This window comes from Aspergillus tubingensis (genome assembly GCF_013340325.1).
Source record: "Aspergillus tubingensis WU-2223L DNA, scaffold_7, whole genome shotgun sequence".
NCBI lineage: Eukaryota > Fungi > Ascomycota > Eurotiomycetes > Eurotiales > Aspergillaceae > Aspergillus > Aspergillus tubingensis.
This window is the reverse complement of record NW_023336281.1, coordinates 1215371-1235660: the sequence shown is the minus strand read 5'-3', so window position 1 is coordinate 1235660 and position 20290 is coordinate 1215371. Positions and strand designations below refer to the sequence as shown.

At 50.3% G+C, this 20290-nt stretch overlaps 5 protein-coding genes across 5 annotated transcripts; 1 reads left to right on the top strand and 4 right to left on the bottom strand.

Annotated features, from left to right (window-relative positions):
• Positions 1 to 93: 93 nt before the first annotated feature.
• On the top strand, positions 94 to 1755 carry AtWU_05370 (RNA polymerase Rpb6 family protein; the record flags this gene model as incomplete). The annotated part of the gene is made up of 1 exon (XM_035500480.1): positions 94 to 1755. One exon carries the CDS (start codon positions 94 to 96, stop codon positions 1753 to 1755), a length of 1662 nt encoding a protein of 553 aa, XP_035356373.1.
• A 749-nt stretch (positions 1756 to 2504) lies between these two features.
• On the bottom strand, positions 2505 to 7615 carry AtWU_05369 (UDP-N-acetylglucosaminyltransferase; the record flags this gene model as incomplete). The annotated part of the gene is made up of 3 exons (XM_035500479.1): positions 2505 to 3134; positions 3184 to 5797; positions 5847 to 7615. 3 exons carry the CDS (start codon positions 7613 to 7615, stop codon positions 2505 to 2507), a joined length of 5013 nt encoding a protein of 1670 aa, XP_035356372.1.
• A 5861-nt stretch (positions 7616 to 13476) lies between these two features.
• On the bottom strand, positions 13477 to 14225 carry AtWU_05368 (60S ribosomal protein uL11; the record flags this gene model as incomplete). Its single annotated transcript, XM_035500478.1, has 5 exons — positions 13477 to 13490; positions 13546 to 13870; positions 13938 to 14058; positions 14128 to 14161; positions 14222 to 14225. The coding sequence occupies 5 exons, from the start codon at positions 14223 to 14225 to the stop codon at positions 13477 to 13479; spliced, it is 498 nt and encodes a 165-aa protein (XP_035356371.1).
• A 451-nt stretch (positions 14226 to 14676) lies between these two features.
• Positions 14677 to 17338, bottom strand: sec23 (GTPase-activating protein SEC23; the record flags this gene model as incomplete). The annotated part of the gene is made up of 7 exons (XM_035500477.1): positions 14677 to 14701; positions 14758 to 14951; positions 15007 to 16104; positions 16161 to 16631; positions 16700 to 16994; positions 17059 to 17189; positions 17246 to 17338. The coding sequence occupies 7 exons, from the start codon at positions 17336 to 17338 to the stop codon at positions 14677 to 14679; spliced, it is 2307 nt and encodes a 768-aa protein (XP_035356370.1).
• A 766-nt stretch (positions 17339 to 18104) lies between these two features.
• Positions 18105 to 19803, bottom strand: AtWU_05366 (DNA primase subunit PRI2; the record flags this gene model as incomplete). The annotated part of the gene is made up of 3 exons (XM_035500476.1): positions 18105 to 18866; positions 18918 to 19468; positions 19521 to 19803. The coding sequence occupies 3 exons, from the start codon at positions 19801 to 19803 to the stop codon at positions 18105 to 18107; spliced, it is 1596 nt and encodes a 531-aa protein (XP_035356369.1).
• Between the last annotated feature and the right edge of the window lie 487 nt (positions 19804 to 20290).

The window sequence follows — 20290 nt, the reverse complement described above, 5'->3', positions numbered from 1 at the left end:
TTTATCTTTGCCTATCCCTGCAACGCAGCTGCGACCATTTCTAGCTCGCTGACCCCACTGTGCTGAGTACGTGTATTGTCTGGCATTGCAAGCATGGCCGAACAGTTTACCAGCCTTGTTAATACATTCGGAGGAATGAACTTTGCCGATAGATCAACTCCAAGCCGCTCAGATCCGACTCAAGATCTCCTGAAGACGATTTGGGACCTGAAAACATCGTGCCAATCCACCTCAGCGAATGCAGCACATGTCAGGACCGTGATCGAAGGCACACAGACCCCTAGCGGCGAGAACATTGCAAGATTAAGCACCCTGAGAAGAGAAGCCGTTGCCCTTGCGAAGGCCAGGAAGAAGTTCAGCGATGCCACTGAAAACTACATCATGGCATACCTCACATCGCTTGCTAGCCCATGGACACTGGAGCAGAAAATGCTATCACATTTTAGTGATGAAGTGAAGAGGATTGCTGGCAATGTACTTGATGATGAAACCACCGACGAGCGCAGTGTTCTGCGAATAATTTTGGAGGAGTGCTATGCTCAGGCTCTTTGTACTTCTGGGACTCTGCATTCTGATGAGTACTTTGAATCCCTAGAAGAAACCAGCTCTGAAGAGCCGGGTGACCCTGACTTCGAAAGCGAGGAATACTATGAGCATGAAAATCGACTTGCTATCGACGATAGCGATGCTGATGCCTATCGCGTGCAATGCGAGCGTAAAGCTGAGAGGAAGGAGCAGCAAAGGGAAGAGTGGATCGGGTTTTGGGTTCGCGCATTAAGTAAATGTCCTGATGAGCCCACCACGCTATTTTATCCGCCAGCGAGTCGTCTCCCCAATTGCCATCTTGCAGAGGTTCCGCGATACTTGTTTAGGGCATTTGACGAGGAAAGCTCTGGCCGGAGTGACCACCATGTTGTAGCTTCCGCCGAAAGCATTTCCGCGGAATCAGAGCGCAGCAGAACCGATCTCCTCTCTCGACCTCCAAGAGAATCAACCCGAATGCTATACAATCATCTGAAGTGGTTTACATCTGAGGATGCCGACAATCTGATGTCATGGAGTGGTTCTCTACTGTATGTCATCCAGTACGCAATCTGGAAATGCAACAAACGATGCTGTGACCCCGCTGAAGTCTACATATGCATAGTCGACACGAGGAAGTTTCCTCGTGGACAGTTCGCTCGGGACAAGTCGTTACTTCGAGCGTATCGTGATGCTCCTGAACTTGATCAGAGTATGCGGAGCTTTTTTGCTTTTCGTTTAGGATACCCATACTATGACAATGGGGAGTATCTGTCGCAAGGAATTCTGCATCATGCTGGACGGTCTAGTGTGGTGTCGTTGAAGCAGCTCATGCAGGCGGGATTATATGATCTCTATCCTGAATTTGCGGACGATTCTGCGAGGAACTTATGGGCAAAACGTGTTGGGTTTCTTCGTTCAGCATGGTCCTATGAGCATATAACAACCCAGCTCGACATACAATATGCAGTCAATGTGGCCAGAGAGTGCTTCAATGGTTTCGATGCGCTTGATATAGCACTGGTGCTATTAACTCTCAAGAAACGCAAGCTCCTTCCCATAGCAACAATGCGACAAGGGGTTCGAAGAATCTACCGTGACTTTGGCCCAGTCGAGGTTCAACGATATACCGACATAATGAAAAATATTATGGCGAAGGACGGAGACACTCTGAATGCTTTATTTGCCTTAGCTACCGACAGGCAGCTTGAAGAAATTTTCGAATGTTCATAGTGAGCTTTGTTTTTTCAGTGAGCGTTATTGTATGGTAGTACTTTGGTTTATATTATAGCCCAGGGCAAATTCTGCGCGCTGCTTTCAGATACTCTGTAGCATCTTGTGATGCGAGATTATGAATATGACGATTGTATTGATGAGGAAGAAGAGGGGCATCCCTCTGGTGGAGTAAGTGTAGATATTCGACATATAGAGTTAGCAATTACGGCAGTATTTAAAGCTCCAGTCATGATACTGCATATGCACAACTTCTGATAACCAGCTGCAACTCTATCATGCATAAGTCTGACTACCTGAACAGCACCTTATCGATCCAATACAGGGAAGTAAATATAAATACGGCATATGAATCATGTCCAAAGTCACCACTCGCTCTATCATAATACTCAACCCGACAGGTTCGGGGAGTCCCAGACATCATCGCAACCACAACGCCTACCCAAGATATCAATCACGGTCATAAACCCAAAACAAATGCCCGCCAAGCTGCTGATACACAATCATACAGCCTCCGGGATGTCATCATCATTGATCCATTCCTTAGACACACACACACATCCAACGCCAGTATGCAAAAATTCCACGCACACAAGATCAAAATACCCAAAATTGACAGACCAAAAAGGGTCATATGCACAGACATAGACCTACATGCCGAAGATCAAGAGAGAAATAAATATAAATAAACATCACACCATGTCCAACAAGAAACAAAATCGCTCAAGGGGTATATTCTGATGTGCACATCATAACCAGATATCGCCTTCTTCGCCATTCACCCATCTTTGCCAAACTCGTTCGTAGGCGTCCTCAAGATCTCGAACCCAACGCTTCGTATCGAATAGCCTGCTGGACCACCGCTCCTCGAACAGCATCCGGCGCAGGTCGGCTAACCTGCCCGTCGCACGTCCCTGTCCTCCAGGCTGGTACTTCAGACTGTGACACAGGCGAATGGCCTTGTCCTCATAGTCTTCGTCCGACATGGCGATCAAATCCGACTGAGCCTCGCGGCCTGCGTCAGACTTCGGCAGAGCACTGCTCAGAATGCTGCTTGCCATACGCGAGCACATCTTGTACTTGTACCGAGGAAGTGTCAAGAGGGGCGTGCCGCTCCACAACACATCGGTCGCTGTTGTATGAGCATTGCATTCAGGCGTGTCGAGGAACAGATCCAGGATCTTTGCTCGCGAGATGTGCGTATTCTTGGGCGCAACGTCGGTGAAGATTATCCGAGATGCCGTCTCTTCCCCAGCCCAGGCAACGGCTGTCTCCCGAAGGTTCTGTTCGCCGAGGTCGGGAAAGCGGAGGAGCCAGAGGACGGCATTAGGGATTCGTGCCAAGATGCGTAGCCAAGTGCGGAAAGTCGTGGGTTCAATCTGACAGAATGTTAGTACGAGCCGATTTACTTTCCTGTGCTGCACTTACCTTGTACAACTGGTTGAAGTTCCCAAGTATGATGGTGTCATCGCTGAGATTTGGAAACAATTCCTTTCGCATGCGCCATCGTCGGGTCTGCTCCTGATCCCAAGCAAGGCGGGGATCTTGAGCATCGGGAGCGCTTTGCCGATGATCACAGCAGAAGAATGTGTCGCGGGTATAGACAATCTTCTCACCATACACCCAGTTCTCAAGATCCTCACCGTGGTCTTCCTCCAGTAGCCGGTCCTCCATCCGTACGTTGCGCCGCCCGGGTGAGAGGGTCTCAGGGGGAATAGAAAGTTCGTCCGCAAGGATGTAGTCACACCATTCCGCCCCAAGAGTCCCTGCAAAGCCCATGAAAGACATGTGAATTGGAGCGGGCCTAGCAGCAAAGACCTCATTCCGGGCACCGCGGGTGTATCCATTCAGGTTGATGAGAATATGGATTCCGTCTTCAACGATCTGCCTGACAAGTCGATCGACGGGCCAACCACTAGCATCGTGGAAGACCGGTGCTTCTTTCTCGATTTGCTGCCGATGGATCGACTTGTCGCTCACAGTCGTAGCGTAGCAGTATGCTTTCACCCGCGAAGGATTGTGCAATCCAAAGACGGACTGCATCAGATGGGCAAGCGGGTGGTTGTTGAAGTCTGATGATACATACCCTACCTTGATGTAAGGGTGCGGAGGGGGGGGCGGAGGGAAAACAGTAGCAGGCAGCCACGGCGAACGCAAGGTGGAACAAGAGATACGAAGCCCATTCCGCTGCGAGATTTGCCGAATTTGCTTCGCCGACAGCGGGCAGGTGAAGGTATGGAAAGGCAGAACTGTCGGTGCATTTGGCGCTGTCAGGCCAGAGGGAAGCTGTGGACGCCGATATTTGGTCAGAGGGTATTCCTTGCCATAAACGTACCGATCCTGATACCACTGCCAGGTAATCGCCCTGATGGCACGCTCCACGATCCTGACAATCCTAGAGCCCTCCCACCGCTGACCTGACCACGACTGTAGAATCTCAGCCAGAGTGCCAAAAGCGACATGGCCGCGCGAACCGGCCGCGGGAGCCAGTTGCGCGCACAACTGCTCGATCACGTTGGAAGTAAGCAAACCACGACCCCAAGCTTCCCCTTCTTTGAGTTGACGGTCAACGATTTCAACAACTCGTTTGATCCAGCCAGTCCCGGTTTCAATGGTGTATGCGTCGCGGATCATACCCTGTTCATCGACATGCCACCGGTCTCGGAATCCATAGCCGTTGCCAATGCCACCGCGGCCAACCCAATTGCACACAGAATTCAGGGCGTTGGCTAGGCCACACACTGCCTCGGCGAATTCAGGATTCACCTTGACGGCACGCTTGTAATAGACGATAGCATCGTTGACGCGGCCGGCATCTTTGACTGCGTTCGCCAGGTTCGCCAGCGCAATGTCAAAGTTACTATCGCAATGAACAGCTTGTTCGTACATTCGGATAGCCGCTTGCAACTGGCCAATATCCTTGAGAAGGCTTCCGAGATTCGTGTAAAGATGGGCATGTCGCGAATCAAGGTGTAGACCGTAGTTGTAATACGCAAGAGCCAACGATATTCCCGTACCGGGAACCACACCAGGTATCTCGGGATGCTGCATCTCTCCGCTTGGACGGGGGAGAACTTTCTTGGGCGCATTGTTTTGGATGCCAGCCAGCAAGATACCCACATTATTCGCGGTGGACGGACTTGGCTGAAGAGAAAGAGAAAGATAGTAAAGTGCCAGAATATCGCGAACGCCTGGAGCAGCTCTGGGAACACCGGAGCTGGAAATATTAGACATGCCGTCTTGGTATATCTTAGCTAGAGAGAGCAACGAATTGCTGGTAGTGGAGATGGCGGCCTTCCGTGCCAGACCTTCTGGCACATATTTGATCCCCGGGGGTGTTCCGCAGGGAGCAAAGACCAGCTTTGCGGTCTGCAGAGCATGGTCTGGATACAGGAGAATGGTCTCCTGCTGCCCACGCTGCTCTGGGCCGGGGTAACCGTGATGCGTACCCTGCGTGAAGGCGGAGAATATCTGTTTAATCAGGCTTTGGATCCCATGGCGCCTTCTTCCAGCTGCGATCAGAATCGCATCTTCAAAGGCCACGGCAGCTGCAGCATTGTCGCCCAGAGCATATAGCATGTTTCCCTTGGCGTGGACGAGAGCCAGCATTCTGCCATTATCACAGCCAGGTATGGCGTAGCCGCTGGAACCAAATCCAGCTGACCCAACATCTGCCGAGCCCCGATTTGCGGCAACCGACCTACCAAAGTCGTCATCGTAATCAAAGGACGCTTTCTCGTAGGAACCTAGATCGGACGCACTCGACGCTCTGCTCTCCGCATCGCTCTCGGGTTCACTCGCGTGTTCGTCGGACGCGAAACAATCGCCGTTCTTAGGGGAGCGTATGGAATTCTGTACGAACTCAATGATGTTGACTGCTTCCTTGCCGCGTTGGCTGCTGCACAAAAGACCGATCAGGTGTTCTACCGCTTCAAAGAAACTCGGGCGGAGCTTGACGGCACGAAGCCAATGTTGCAGCGCCTCTTCTCGGCGATCCAGCGCCAGGAGCGTGGCCGCAAGGTTGGATATCGCCTCCACATGCCTGTGCTTGGTTAGACAACTCAGCTACTTACAGACAATCGCATACTCACGTTGCATCTCGAGCGATGATTCTAGTATACCAACGCATGGCCTTATGATAATCCCCAAGCCCATAAGCGAGACAGCCTCCAAGAAGCATGCCATCAATCCACTCCCAACCACTTTCCGCACAGAGATGGGATAACATCTCCAAAGAGGATACAGCATTCGCTGTGATAGAACCCTCGTTCAACGGTGCGGCACCGAAACGAGCCGTTGCCGTTGATGCAGTAAACCGTCCAGTGTGGCGGAGCCGGTCGAGCATCTGTACATCGGTTGCAGCTTGCGGGAACTGGGACAGTGAAGCACGTTCATACCGACGGCCAGTTTGAAAGCTGGCAGTATCGTTCTGGCCTAAGTTGCCAATGGTGTTGTTCCTCTGAACATGGTCATACTGGCCCGTAGAGTAGTTATTGTGACGACTCGATTCAAGAGCATTGGTGCTGGAAAAATCCAGACCAGGCTGACGCGGCGGTTTCGGGTATATACTTGGTTTCAAGAATCTCTGACTTTGTCCCTCAGCAGCCGCATTCGAGATACTATTCCGTCGTGCTTGGTGAATCGATGCCAGTAGGTCAACGTAAACACCATGAGCCCATGTCAGCACCTTCTCCTTAAACTCCACATTTGTTGCCTGTGGGCTTGCGGTAGAGCCCAGTTGGGGCCCTTGAGTACTTGGAGGGCCCGACCAAGACGGACCTGTCTCGTGAGCCGGTTGATGCGAGAAGCCAGGGGTAGGATTAGGTTGGCGCGTATGATACGGCAATGTCCGCTGGCCGCTTGAAAGACCAGCAACTTTGTGCTCCGAATGACGCCGAGGAAAGTTGTTTTTCATGGACAACTCAGAGTTGACCATTCCAGCAGGGGCCTGATTCCACGCCAGGCCCGGGTCGGGATGACTTCCCGAGGATATAGCGCCCCGGCTGAAGGCCTGTTGGCCTGCGTCGAATAATTGAAGGGCGGGTGGGTTCGTCGCCTTTGCAAAAGGAGTGGGCGAGTCGAACCGGGCATCTCGAAACGCCGCTGGGCGATACGGAATATACACACCATCAGGCCAATATGGACCGTATGGTCCCGTTCCGGCCGATGCGGTGGGACCGACACAGGGCTGAAGTGTCGCTGGTAGAACCGTGGGAACATAGGCGCCATTGTGCCAATAAAATCGCTGCTGCGAAGGCTGCATTGGAAGTGATTGATTCAGCATGGAGTCCATTCCTGGAACATAGTTCAATGAACGAACCCAACTGGTGCCATTCACTCCTTGTGTCAACTCTGCTGGGCCTGCATTAGTTCGGCTCGAATCATTTCGATATACCGGCGGGAAATTCAGGTGCTTTCCGGCCGAAGACTGATCCAGATTGGCCTGTTGCCAAGTCTCCATTGGGAATCCTGTATGAGGCGGTACCAGGTGGCCCGAATCGATCGGCGAGACCAAGAGGTGCTTGCTCGCGGGCTGAAGGGTAGTATCCCCTGGTGTGCCATCATACCCAGCCGCCAGTGTCCCGTTCGGTGTTTTCCTTCGTAATGCATGCTCGCCAGCACTCTTCGGACTAGGCACCAGACCCGTGGCATCGGGTACCTCGAGGCGTTGTATAGGATGCGGATATTGCAGCCGAGATCGAGCTACGGACTGGAACGAGCCTTTGCCGAAATCGCTGCGGGGGAGAGACGTGAGAAATGATGTATTGCGGTCGTAAGGTCCATTTGTAGCGTCGGCACCGTGCCGATAATTAAGGTGGTGCGGCTGGACTGGCGGGAACGGTGCTACTGAGGGCAACATCTTGACCTCAATCAGTGTGAGCACCGTCTTCTTCCGCCGTAATTATATAAATATATGCAAGATCAAGGTCGAAAGTCGGAGAAAGAGAGGAGAAAGAAAGAAAGAAAGAAAGAAAGAAAGAGAGTATGTGAGAGAGAGGGAGAGAGGGGGAGACCGCGACGGAGACGTATAGGGACTCGGATTGTCGAGTAAAGGGAAAAGCAATGCAGGAATCTCGTCGAGGCGGTTCGGGGCGATCGAAATCAGACAGTGATGGTCGACGGGGTTATCACTCTCGATGTATTATCAACAAGCATCCTCCTTGAAACGTTTCCTACACCTCATCCTGGGCATGAGCCGGCTCAGTTGACACTCAGCGAAGGCGCCCACCGCTTGACCCTGGGCTCGACATGAACGCTGATTGTGGCCGGCAATGACAGAAGACGCAAGTGCGGGAGCGGCGAAAGTGATGAAGGAGGAGGAAGAGGAGGAAAGGAAATCGAATGGAGGCTGAGTCCGGGGCGAAGATACCATTCACGAAGCCGCTGGATTCCAGAAGATCAAAGAGACACGCAGGCGATCCGCTCCGACAACGCTATTTGCTGCGTGAGAGACAGGTGGGTGAAGAAACGATGCAAGGGAGGGAAAGGGATCGATGAGAGAGAATCACAGCCCTAGTCAGCTTGCTAGAGCGCCCACACTGACGCAGGTGTCCGCACGACGCGATCAACCACTAGGCAATCCTGCGCTTGGCAGAAATGCTGTACTTTGGGGGGAGGTGTGAGTGGAGTGCGAAAGAGGGGGAAAGGGAAAAAGGGAAAAAGAGAGTGACCGGCAGGTAGGCTGACCGAACAAACGGATGTTTAGTTGAAGGATAGGATAATGGCTAACGCAAGTGTGGTAGGGAAAGAATAGGAAGAATTGGCAAGATGAATAGAGAGGGAGGATTAGAGAGCCCGGGGACCCAGATCTGCCCCGATGTCACGACCGACGAAATCCGAATCAGGGAAACGATAGTGTAGGGGAAAGGTTGAACATGGCACCACTAGCTGATGGCAATCACAACAACTTTAGTGTGTCGGGATGTTTCTCTGTCCTCTTGTCTTTTGATATGGGAAAGAGAAAAAAAAATTAATGATTTTTTGTTTTTCTTTTTCTCTTTTCTTTTTATTCTTTTCGTGTCTTATTATTCTCGTCTTTTGACGATCTCTTTTTTCCCTCACAGGATGGGGAAGAGCTGATTGGACCGAAGTACTCCAAACTGTGATGCCTCAGATCCAAGGCACCGCAGGGCTGGCTGTTCAAAGCGGAGAAGATTCAACGGCGGGCGGAGAGGTCAACAATCAACAGGGGAATAATATGAGAAACAGGCGCAAGGAAACGCTGATGATTCCCCGAAGAGATTGAAAAGAAAATTATTAGTTGAGTCCGGGGTAGGACTGGCCAAGACCGTGAAGAAAGAAAGAGAGAAACAGAGGTATGCGACCAACGGGAGGGAAAATAAAAGAAAAGGATAAAAAAAATTCGATAAGGAATTCCGATTGAGGTGGAAGAAGATGGAATTGAAAGCCTTGAAGGGAAAAATTCAAATTAAAAAAAACCAAAAAGGCCAACCTTTACTTACTTTCACAGAAAGATATCCATACGGGCAGTGAGCTACTACGAACTAACTCACTAATGTAGCAGACAAAGAGTCATCGACGAGCCAGAGTCTCCATCAAGCGGGACGCGCATCATGACAGAGCGGAGCTTCCTAAACGCAAGCAGTGGGCGGCGGCAGCCTATAGCTCCCGTTTTGTTCTAGGGTGGTTCCTTTTTTGGGGTGGGGGGAGGGCAGCCTGAGTGGGTTCTGAGGATGGACCAGCGGGAGTGGAGCCAATAGGCGCTGGCCTGGACCAGGGTGGAGTGGAGAGGAGGTTACTGAGTTGGGACGCGGGTGGGTTTGGGCGTCCAGGTTGATTACTTGGTGGTGGCTTGGGACCAAATGAGAAGAGAGGAAGGGGGGGAAGGGAAATGAAAAGCAGAAAAAAAAATATGAAATTCACATTGGAAAAGGAAAGAAATATATTTTATGTAGAAATAACGAAGAGAAGAAAAAATAAAATAGAAAGGTACATGCATATAAGTGTGCAAATTGGTTTACTCTGAGCGGATACTACTACGTAGTACTTACTATCTTACTCATTGATGACCCCTCTGTAGGTACAGTACCAAATTAATGCGGAAAATTTGGTAAGTGGCACAAAGGTATAACACGCGGTGGCTTGAAAGGGTTGTGTTGCCTCAAGACGCAGATATGCGACCGATCCAAGGGAGAGGCAAGCAAATCCTCCCAAATCCTCAACCTAAATAATAATCATAACTAAAGAATCTTTTCTTCCATTTCCCTCAACCCCCACCTGAAAACCGCGAAACAAGGGAAACACGAACATCCATCACATTTCAGTCCCACCCGAGGATACTACGATCCAACGGCCAGGATGGACCGGCGCTAGCCACTTGGGCGCAGGCAACGAATCCAGGCCTGTCTAACGTCAGTGGACCAGCAGCCATGGCCCCCCCGGTCGCAAGTGGCGCCCGCAGTGGTCAAGCCTTGGGGCCTTGGGGGCCTCTTGGAAGTTGGAGTTTGGGAGGGTTTGTTTGGTGAGCGCGGAAGGGCGATCTGGCACCTTCGGTGGGTTCGAGTGGAGTCCGTCAAGGATTGGCCTGCGAGCTGGCCTTGGATGGGTGGAATGAAATTAGAAAAGGTGGGTTTCATAATTTTGAGATTTAAATGAAAAATCAATCAATATTGTGAATATCTTATAAGTATCATATTACTACTTTGTATATCCCGGAGTATATATAGTATATAAAGGAGAGTTTTATTGGTATGTTATATCGATATTGATTTCGTAACCCATTCTACTTAGCAGTGCCGATTAATATGTAGGGATATTATCTTAGAAGACTTGTCAACTAGTAAGTTTTAGTCAAATAGGAGAATTTCGCAAGGAAAAGAAGCAAGATTGAATTAGCAGTATCCATCCGATGTACTAGTAAGTAAGTAGTAGTAGAAGTCGTATACATCGCCGCGAGGCTGAGACACCTGGCCACAAGCCCAAGGCCAGCATCATTCTGCAGCCCTGGAGGCATTCAGAGGCTGAAAAGAAAATCCCAACTTAGACGCATGCCGCGTCCGATCGGGTGGAAAAGATGGCCGAATCATTGCCATAGGATAGATAACTCAGGTATGTCAATATGTATGAGAAGTATGCACTATGTGGTACAGAGTGCGGTGTTGTTATAAAGGAGATGATTGTCGATGGAATTCTGATAGGCCGCCTTCCCTCTTGTGACAGCAACTGCTGAGCGTTTTCTGTCGCTTTGATCCGTGCCTAAATGTATTTCTTAGCCAATCCATATTTCCCCTACACACCATACATGAGGAGTTATCGTGGATATGATTTGAAGATGTCAGATATTCATGTCATTCATCAGGCCTCCCCTTCCCCATTCTGTAACCAACAACATCAACACAACAAACAACAACATGCTGCATTATTATTATAGTTTCGAAATCCCACCCTTCTCCCCTTTCTCCCCAAATTTATTTTTCCCCCGGGCGTAACTCAAAATCTAGGTCTCGGGAATGGAGGAGGGATCCATGAAACCTACCTTAGTTTCAAGCCCCCCGTTTCCTGTATCCCATCCACTCAGACAAGACCATTCCAGCCATCGTCATTGACCACAGATCTAAGTGTTACCGGAGTTTCCAAGTTTTCACCCTTCCCTTCCTCTCTGTGCTATCCCAACGGTACGGTCATCTCCGTCGTTCGTCCAGACTGGACACAGTAATAAAAAAACAATGTAAAAAGCAGATACTTTTTAGTAAGTAGGGACGGGGATCAACGAGGGGCAGCGGGACCGGGGCCGCCCTGGGAGTCCAAAAACGAATTAAAATAATAATAATAATAAAAGAAGAGTAGGCTGTGATAATCCATGGGCCATGTCACGAGCGGTCTGGCGATGAGGATCGGCAAACTTTGCTGCGCTGTGGCTCTTCCTGCCTCTCCACTCCCGTAGGCGCTTAGAAGAGGGGGGTTTCTGGTCTGTCTAGTAGAGGATAGTTGTACAGTAAGTACTACATTTAGTAGTAGTAGTAGTAGTAGTAGTAGTAGTAGTAGTAGTAGTAGTAGTAGTAGTAGTAGTAGTAGTAGTAGTAGTAGTAGTAGTAGTAGTAGTAGTAGTCTAGGCTAACTAACTAGCTAGGAGGAAGGAGAGGAGAGAAAAGGAGGGGGAAAGAGAAATTGAACTGGCCAAAGTCAAATTCATTAATCTTCGTCTTCTTCTTCTTGTGGCCATTGTTTTAATAAATAACTAAATCTCTTTCGCTATAGATACTTAGGAGAGTATCTCGGTTAGTTGCTAGTTAAGTTAGCATTATACATAGCCAAATCCATCCAATTCGTATGGAGGCGGAATCGAACACATCCACCACCCACCCCATCAATCCTCCCGCCATGTTTCACTTCTCCCAAAAGAACACAGCATTTTTACTTCATTCCATCATGCTGAGCTGGCCACAAAAATAAAAAAGATCGATGATGATCACGGCCTGAACTTGACTGCCTGCCTGCCTGGCTGACTCAGCCAAGATTGTGAGTCACGAGAAAAAAAGATAACTTTTCCATTCCATCAACTCAACTAAAGTGGGATGGATGCAGTCTTATGCATGTCGGTGCGCCTGTCTGTGCCTATCACAACAACAACTTGCATTCTGAGTCGCAGTCATCGCCCCTTCCGATGGAGACACTTACTTGCCCCATCCATGGACCTGCCTCTCTTTTCATTATTCACTCACTCCCTCACTCACTCATTTGTTCATTCTTTGATCATCTTCTCTTTCTGCCTACAGACGGAGTACCGTTACCCGGGATCGGTCTTCGTTAAAGGGGGGGGGGGAGAGGAGGGCCCAGGCGGCACCTGCAGCTCCGGGCGCGTATCAGGAACGCCGCCAATTGAACCATCCCAGTAGTTTAGTGGTACTGTACTTAAAAGTCCCCGGTGAGTGGGGAAAGCTCATGGAATCTTCGGGCTCTCGGTGTGTCCGGGCGCGGCCCCATCAGATTCCCAGCCTACGTAGATAGTTGCTGTTGCTGTTTGGCGACTGTCGATGCTTCACCAAAATTATATGCATGAAGTGGGCTATGGATGGGGCGTAGGTATCCATCCTCAGGCGCGAGACGGCAATAGTTGTGGCTAGTATGTGCATGGGAGGTGTCGATCGTTCAGTCGGTAGTACTTGTGAATCGATATGTTCACGCGGTCTTGATGGATTTGATGGAATTGCCGAGGTATAGTGGCTACACGAAACTTGAAGGATTGGAGAGGAGTAAATTGCATTGTTTGAATTGATTTGATTGTCTACGATCATCAGACATGTGAAAATGTCTGGGTCTAAATTGGTGATTTTGACCGTTAAATGGACCACTGTATCCACAGAAAGAAGCACAAGGCTCCCCTCGAAGATACCGCGGTGAGTAGCAGGTCGGTTTGCTCTTCTTTGCTTAAAATAAGCCTATACCACGTTGTGATATGACAATTCCAGGCCCGAAGGCGGGAAAAGACGGTAAGGGCCAGAGTGTTGCAAAGGTCATCTGGGGTGGGACTCATTATGATCCAGCTTGCATAGATAGCAAGTAAACCATATGTGAGACGGGAGGAAGAGAAAAGGGGCATCTCAACGGAAACGTCGAGTGAAAACACTTATCGAATTCGAAAGAACAGAAATGGGGAATCTAAAGTCATGTCTCATAAAACATTTTTGTTTCGAATAAGATGATCATATTCCGTAACTAGCATGCCGGTAAGAAACCACGACCGCCGCGAATTTGAATCATTTACTCGGAGGGGACTGCGAAACAGTTAGTGCCAAAGTCTCGGATGATATGGTATGGAGGTGGACATACTGTCGATCTCGCCAGCCTTGACGTCGTCGGAGACGTCCTTGGGGCTGCGGCCATCGACCTGGCAACCGACAGAGAAAGCGGTACCGAGGATCTCGAGGACGGTACCCTTGAGCTCCTTAGCAAGAGAGCGGTGGCGCATCTTGCGGGCGATCTCGATGATCTCGTCCAGAGGGATGGACTTGCTGTGCTTGATGTTCTTCTCCTTCTTGCGGTCACGGGGAGGCTCCTTGAGGGCCTTGATGACCAGGGAAGAGGCGGAGGGAACAACGGAGACAGCGGCCTGACGGTTCTGGATGGTCAGGCGGACGGTGACACGGAGACCCTTCTATAATACCCAAAAAGATGCCGTTAGCACTGTAACCTCCTATACTCGCTCCGGACGCCGCGCTTACCCAGTCACCAGTGTTCTTGGCGATATCTTCACCGATCTTCTTGGGGGACAGACCGAGAGGACCAATCTTGGGGGCCAGAGCAGACTGGGCACCGACCTCACCACCAGTCACTCTCAGGTGGCTAGTAAAATCGTTAGCAGCTGATCAAAATAATGCGCCGAGTGATAACTCTTCAAGATTTGCAACTTACATGATCTTCACCTCATTGGGGTCGAACTTGGGAGCTGCCCAATGGGATACATATTAGTTCGCCTATTCGATTTCACCAAGGAGATGATACTTACGCATGGCGAGTGCGAAAGGTCGTCAATCGTCCTTGGAAGGTGTCGGGATGGTTGGTACGAAGAAGGAAAGAAAAAAGCTGTCGAGGCCGGAAGGTTATTTAGCTGCCGTTGCGCCTGCGCTAAGCGAGACCCAGAAGCGGTAAGTCTGGTAGGGCTCAACCCAATCCATCACGTGACCTCAATCAGGACAATGGCTGTCTTCCCGAAGCGGTAACTACTATCTATATTAGATAGTAACTACTAGATACGTAGCACTAAATGTCAAAATGATGCTAAATGATCCACTTCTTGATCCACTCATATTACGATATTTTGTTTGTATTCAATTGGTGAATCTAGGTAGTTGCTATATTCCAGGGTAACGAACAAAAATCAATAACCGCTAAAGATACAAACGACCCGAGGACTGGCGCAAACCGCCCCTTGCTCTCGTCATGGCCATTACCTCGTCAAATCTAGCTGGTTCCGGAAACAGCAAGCCTAGGGTACAGGTTAGCAACTGCTTTGATGTGTGTGTTGATTAAATAAGGACTTACTTCATGAGATGGTCCATGAAAGTCTGCAACGAGACATCATCAGTGAAGATGGTCTGCGACGTCACACCTCCGCCGTATCCTCCTGTCGTGTGGGTGGTAGATGGGTTCAGCTTGGACAAAAGGAAACGAGCCTGGGAGCCACCAGCATCGCAAACGATGAAACGGGGCAGTGGGAAACGGTCGGAAATCAATTCCTGTGTAGACTAGTTAGCGTGTATCTCGACAAGTTCGATATTGCATGGAACTAACCCTAGCGTCTTCCTTTGGTTGCTCAAGGAGCACCTTCAGGTTCTCGTAGCCCTCCTGATCCTGGTAACCAGCCTTCCTCCATTCCGCGATGGTCTCGCCGTGGAAGATCAGGATGTGGAAGAAAGTGTCCAGAAGAAGGATGTGAGCGGGCTGGATAGAAGCCGAATCCAAGAGCACAGGCTGGCTTCCTTCGTGTTCAAGGGAGTAGGAATCCAGAGTTGGCTGAATCATAACAAGAGAGTCGCCAACATCTTCGTGGTTAAGCACATGCCGGTAGAAAGCAGTCTCGTCAGGCGAGTTGTTGAATACCTGCAAGAACTGGCTTCGGCGCAGATGGAACATAAATTGAGGGTAGAGAGTGAAGTTCTTCTCCAACCGGAAAGACGTCGGGTCATCTTTCCGGTAGTCGGCGAAACGAGAGCAGAGTCTGATGAGCATCCGGTCAACCCATCTGAGCACATCAGGGCCATCGTCAACTTCAGCCTTGAAGACAGCGATGCGGGCCATCAACACGGCAGCTGCTTCCTGGTCGAAAGACTGCGCCAGTGTAGGGTCACCGGCAGGACCGCTGAGGGGCCGCGCGACCGTCGTGACCCGAAGGTGGTAGTGACCCGACGAGTGCTGGTAGTATGTGAGGAATTGCATCATTCCTCTCTGAGGGCCTGGTTGCACTGCTGCAGGTCCACCCTGGTTTGCTATTTCGAAGTAGACGCCGTAACTTGAGGCAGGGTCAATTCCACACATCTTCCATGCGCAAGTGTTACCGATACCACATTCCGTTTCGCCGACAGAGCTCGACTTCTTGTTCAGGGAAACAGCGTGACCGATAAGACCGGTGACCTTGAGCTCCTTGGTAGTTAGCACCTCAAGAGATGCGTTGAAGCCCATGAGTAGGTTGTCGTTGGCATCCTTGTCGAATATCCTGACGAAGGACTGCTTGAATTGTGAGGAGGTGAAGCTGTCTGTGAGAAGAATATGTCCGCCGGTGTAGTTGGCAAGGTTCTTCATCTCCAGCATACCGACCTGATCGAGACAGCCGGCAAAGACATCAACAATATGTCCGTTGTTGGCAGCACGCTTAGCCATGTTGTCATAGAACTGGATACATCATTAATACTGTGAAAGCATTTAAACGAAGTCGGATCAGCACGCACCTTAACAGCCTTCTTGTAATATTTGATGTTATCGCGGTCAATATCGTGGTGTGAACGGATGGGTTCCTTCAGCTCAGGACCGACGACGTGACCGGGACCCTCAGTGGCCGGTCCGCTGGTGAAGACCATAATGCGGCCACCAGCATTCTGGAAGGAGGTCTCGAGCAGACCCACGGCGACGCTGAGAGCAACACCAGTGCATCTGAGAGGTCGCTTGTCGTTGGCAACAGGCCACGGGTCACGTTGGAGCTGTTCGAGCACGTTGGTGATCTGGAACTCGGCCTGCTGAACGGGAAGGAGGAACCGTGCCGCAGGGCCAAGCGGGGGACGCGCGGGTTGCTGGGGCATGTTCGGGCGAACTCCGGAAGCAAGACCAAGCATCTCCTGGACCTGCTTCGCGGCGTATTCCTTGCTGCCGCGGAACACATAGGACTTGGCGCACTCGGTGTAGCCGAGCTCATGTACTTGTGCCTGTAGTTCACGGTCAACAACACATCCTAACATGAACCAAATGTAGATAGATGGTTGTATATCCCTACCATTGTACCGTATGTGATCAGACCAACCAACGCGTTCACAGGCAGCAATGACAGACTCATGATCAGAGAGTCCTTCAGGGCCTTCAGACTGTCATCGTCCTGGCAGGTATCGACAACATAGACGAAGATAGGGGGAGCAGGGGCGGGGCGTGCCAATTGGTACTCGATTGTCGTGCTCATGGGGTGAAGCTCTGGGGGTATCGTGCTCTCCGTGATATCCTTGTAGTGAGGGGGCAGGGGGTTGCGCATAAGGCAGAAGGGGCATATCCAGATGCGGGCCCGAACGTCAACGTTGCTATGCGATGTCAGCCAAGTCGTTCATGTTGCCATGCCTGCTAACAGTTGAGAGGAAGCCATACGCATAAGGATTCAGCACCGCCCGACAAGGTGCCTTGCAAGTGACGGGCTCATATTGTAGCAACGGAGAGTCTGGCTTCTCCTTGAGGGGTGTGTAGACGGCACCGATGGGGACAACAAGGCGGGATGCTTCCTGTCGAAGCATAAGTTAGCAGAAATGGGCAAGAGGGTCCCATAGAGCAGACGAACCATGCGAGAACTCGGAAACGTGTTCCAGCTGAGTCTGATGCCATCGCGATCCTCGACATCACTCCATTGGTCCTTCAACGCTTCGTAGTCCATGTTGGCGGCCTGGGGGGAACGGGGATTCCGTAACTGGAAGATAACGAGGGGAGATCTAATCGGGCAGGAACAGGGCCAGAAATAACAAATATAGACAACGCAGACCGGTTTGCAGGAGGTCCCTCCTATATCACAACCCAGTCACGGAATGGGCAACGCCAGCAGCTGTTGTCCGGAGACTATGCGGGGATCAGGAGACTGTTGTGTGAAGCGGCACCTGTTGCCATAAGGCCAGGTTGCAGCATCACTGGTCGCTGCGGGCACCCGTACACCGCGCTAGTGTGTTTTAAATACCCGCTCATCTTCCTCCACAACAGTTTTTCTTTCTTTTTCTTTCCATATATTCTTCACAACGCCGACTCCTTTCCTTCTCTATGGCAGCTTCCATCCACTCAGTTGGTGATTTTGTCTAAAGTGTCGAGCGAAGAGTAAATTAGACCCGTTGCTGGGCACCTGGCTTTGAAAGGACGTTTTGTTCCTTTTGGATAATTTGGGAATCAGCTGTGGTCACATGCCCTTCTATCAATCACCGTTACTGTAGTAGATATACTCGTAAAAAGAGCCATTGATGTGCGCTTTGAATGAATTGTCTCGGTGCATTCCATGCTCTTAAATTTACATAAACTATCTACCTAAAATGTGACCAAACGCATCCTCCCATTTCCAAAAAAAGCCTGACCCGGAACGCCCGTATGGTGGAATATTCGCAAACCGACAGCCAAAATGCAAGAAAGGAACGTGGCTTCGTGGACCTATCACAATGACGTTAGGCATCCTTGGGTGCCTTTCCCATTTGCTTCAAGAGATAGCTGCGCTTGAAGTAGGTATTGGGGTGCACGATGGTGTCAAGGTCAGTTTGGTTCCATGTACCGTCTTCCTTGACTCTCTTAATATCTGCTTTGTGGGTATGTTCGAAGACCCTGTTGCAAGCGATATGGAACCGCATTTTGTCGACATCCTCTCGCACTCCACGTAGGACGTCTCTGTCATTGACTCCTGTAGACTGAAGAAGACCGATCAAATTGTCGACAGAAAAGTGGCGGTACGGGCAGCCATGGGTCTGTCCAACTCCCGGATTTGAATCACCCAGGATCTTTTGGCAGGAGTACGGAGGGTATCCCCGGCCTCTGCGGTTCTGATCACCACCCACATCGCCGTAAGCGTGGCGGATATTGTACTTGTACCGCGAGTTGAATTCGTCGTCGGTGAGCCCTTTGAAGCCTTGACGCCAAAACACAATACACTCTTCCAGCGACAATCCAATTCCCTTGAGGAAGAGGGTATATTGCAGTCGTCCGTAATGCTTCAAGTGGTTGTTCTTGCGTAGGTTCATGTGAAGACTGCGCATACATAGTGGAAAATGCTGAGATAGTCGGTCGATGTTGTTCGCAGTAATCGGGGCGCCATCAACAAATCCTTCGTTCTCCGTGTACACCGACTCGGCGCTTCCAAAGTTCTTCGAGAGGTGATTGAGAATCGGGGTGAGGCGATCATCTTCATCCAAGCGCGGCAACGCCCGGCTTGTAAGCTAGCAGACGTCAGTGCCATATAGCAGTCCATAGCCACCGTTTTCACATACCTCAAGAGCACGCTCCAATCGAGCCGTAAACTCTGCTATGATCATGCTGAGTTGCTCCCTACCAGGCACGTACGCTTTTCCCTTGGATAGGAAAACAGCCCGTTTCTCTACCAACTCGGGGACTTTCTCCCAGTCCACCTTGTACCAGGTCTCATCGTCAATGCGACGTAGACCCGGGGAGGCGGCGAGCAATTGTTCTGCCAGCCTTTGTTTCTCCTCATCATCCACAGGCTCCCAGTCGAGATTGAGACTTTCAATGAAAGCGCGTCGTTCTCTGGTGTCGTCGCGTTGGAAGCGGAATCTGAAAAGCATAGTTTCTGCTCTCACGAAACGCCGACGGAGTTCTTCTGTGGCCGAAAAGGCGAGGCGTAAGATGAAGTGGGAGTAGTGATCTTTCTGGCGTTCATTTTTCAGTCGTTGATCTGCCGCACCGTTGGAGGAGGATGTGTTGGAGGATAGAGGGAGGTATTTTTGGAGGTGAGGTGTGATATGCGCTTCGGTCTCTGCCGGCGACTTGTTTCGATAAGAACAGGCTTCGATTTCAGCCAAGACTGTCAAGGATTGTGAGTATTTATAGTATACTGGGATTGTAAATTGAAGAACCTTTCAATCGATCAATGGCCCATTGCTCGAATTGTTCGAGGGTGATCTCGTCGGTCGGGGGTATTTCATAGAAGTTTAAGCGATGCGGATAGTCCTGTTGCTTGAAGACCGGAGTCGCGAATTGTTTCTTTTTGTGGTCGAGGGTTGCCCTTCTCTTTGGGTCAATTCGGCGAAAATCTTGCCGGATCATCTTGCTTTCTAACAGCGATTTGGACGCTATTGAGGTGTTTGGTCGTTGCTTGATCTGCTGCAGTTCAGCAACACCTACTACTGGATGGCCCATCGCGCGACGGACGCGAAACGCGGGCAAGACGCGCCACGATCACGTGATACATAACTTAATGTAATGCTCGATTGGGACATGTCAACACCGCAGTGGTGCAGCAGGAATACCGGGCTAATTGATGGGGTAAAGACCACAAGGAAGTGTGTACTACTACTGAGCTGCGTCTCAAATGTACCACTTGAAGCAAGCTCTAGTATGATACACGCATGTGGGATATATTGCTGGACTTCGCCGGTAGTGTCACTACAAGCTAAGAAATAAAGCCATATGGTCGGGACAGCCAGCATCATTCTCTTTCCCTCTGCCAGCTACTAGGTATCTAGTATCTGTATGCAGTAGTCCTCTCCTACATACCATAGTTGCTACGCTTAATGGACGGAATCACTGTGAAAATAAAAGCCGAGGCTCACTGTAGAGACACCCTATACTCCGTACTCTACTTCCAAAATTAGCTCGACAACGTAGCATGTGAGACAGTAAACAT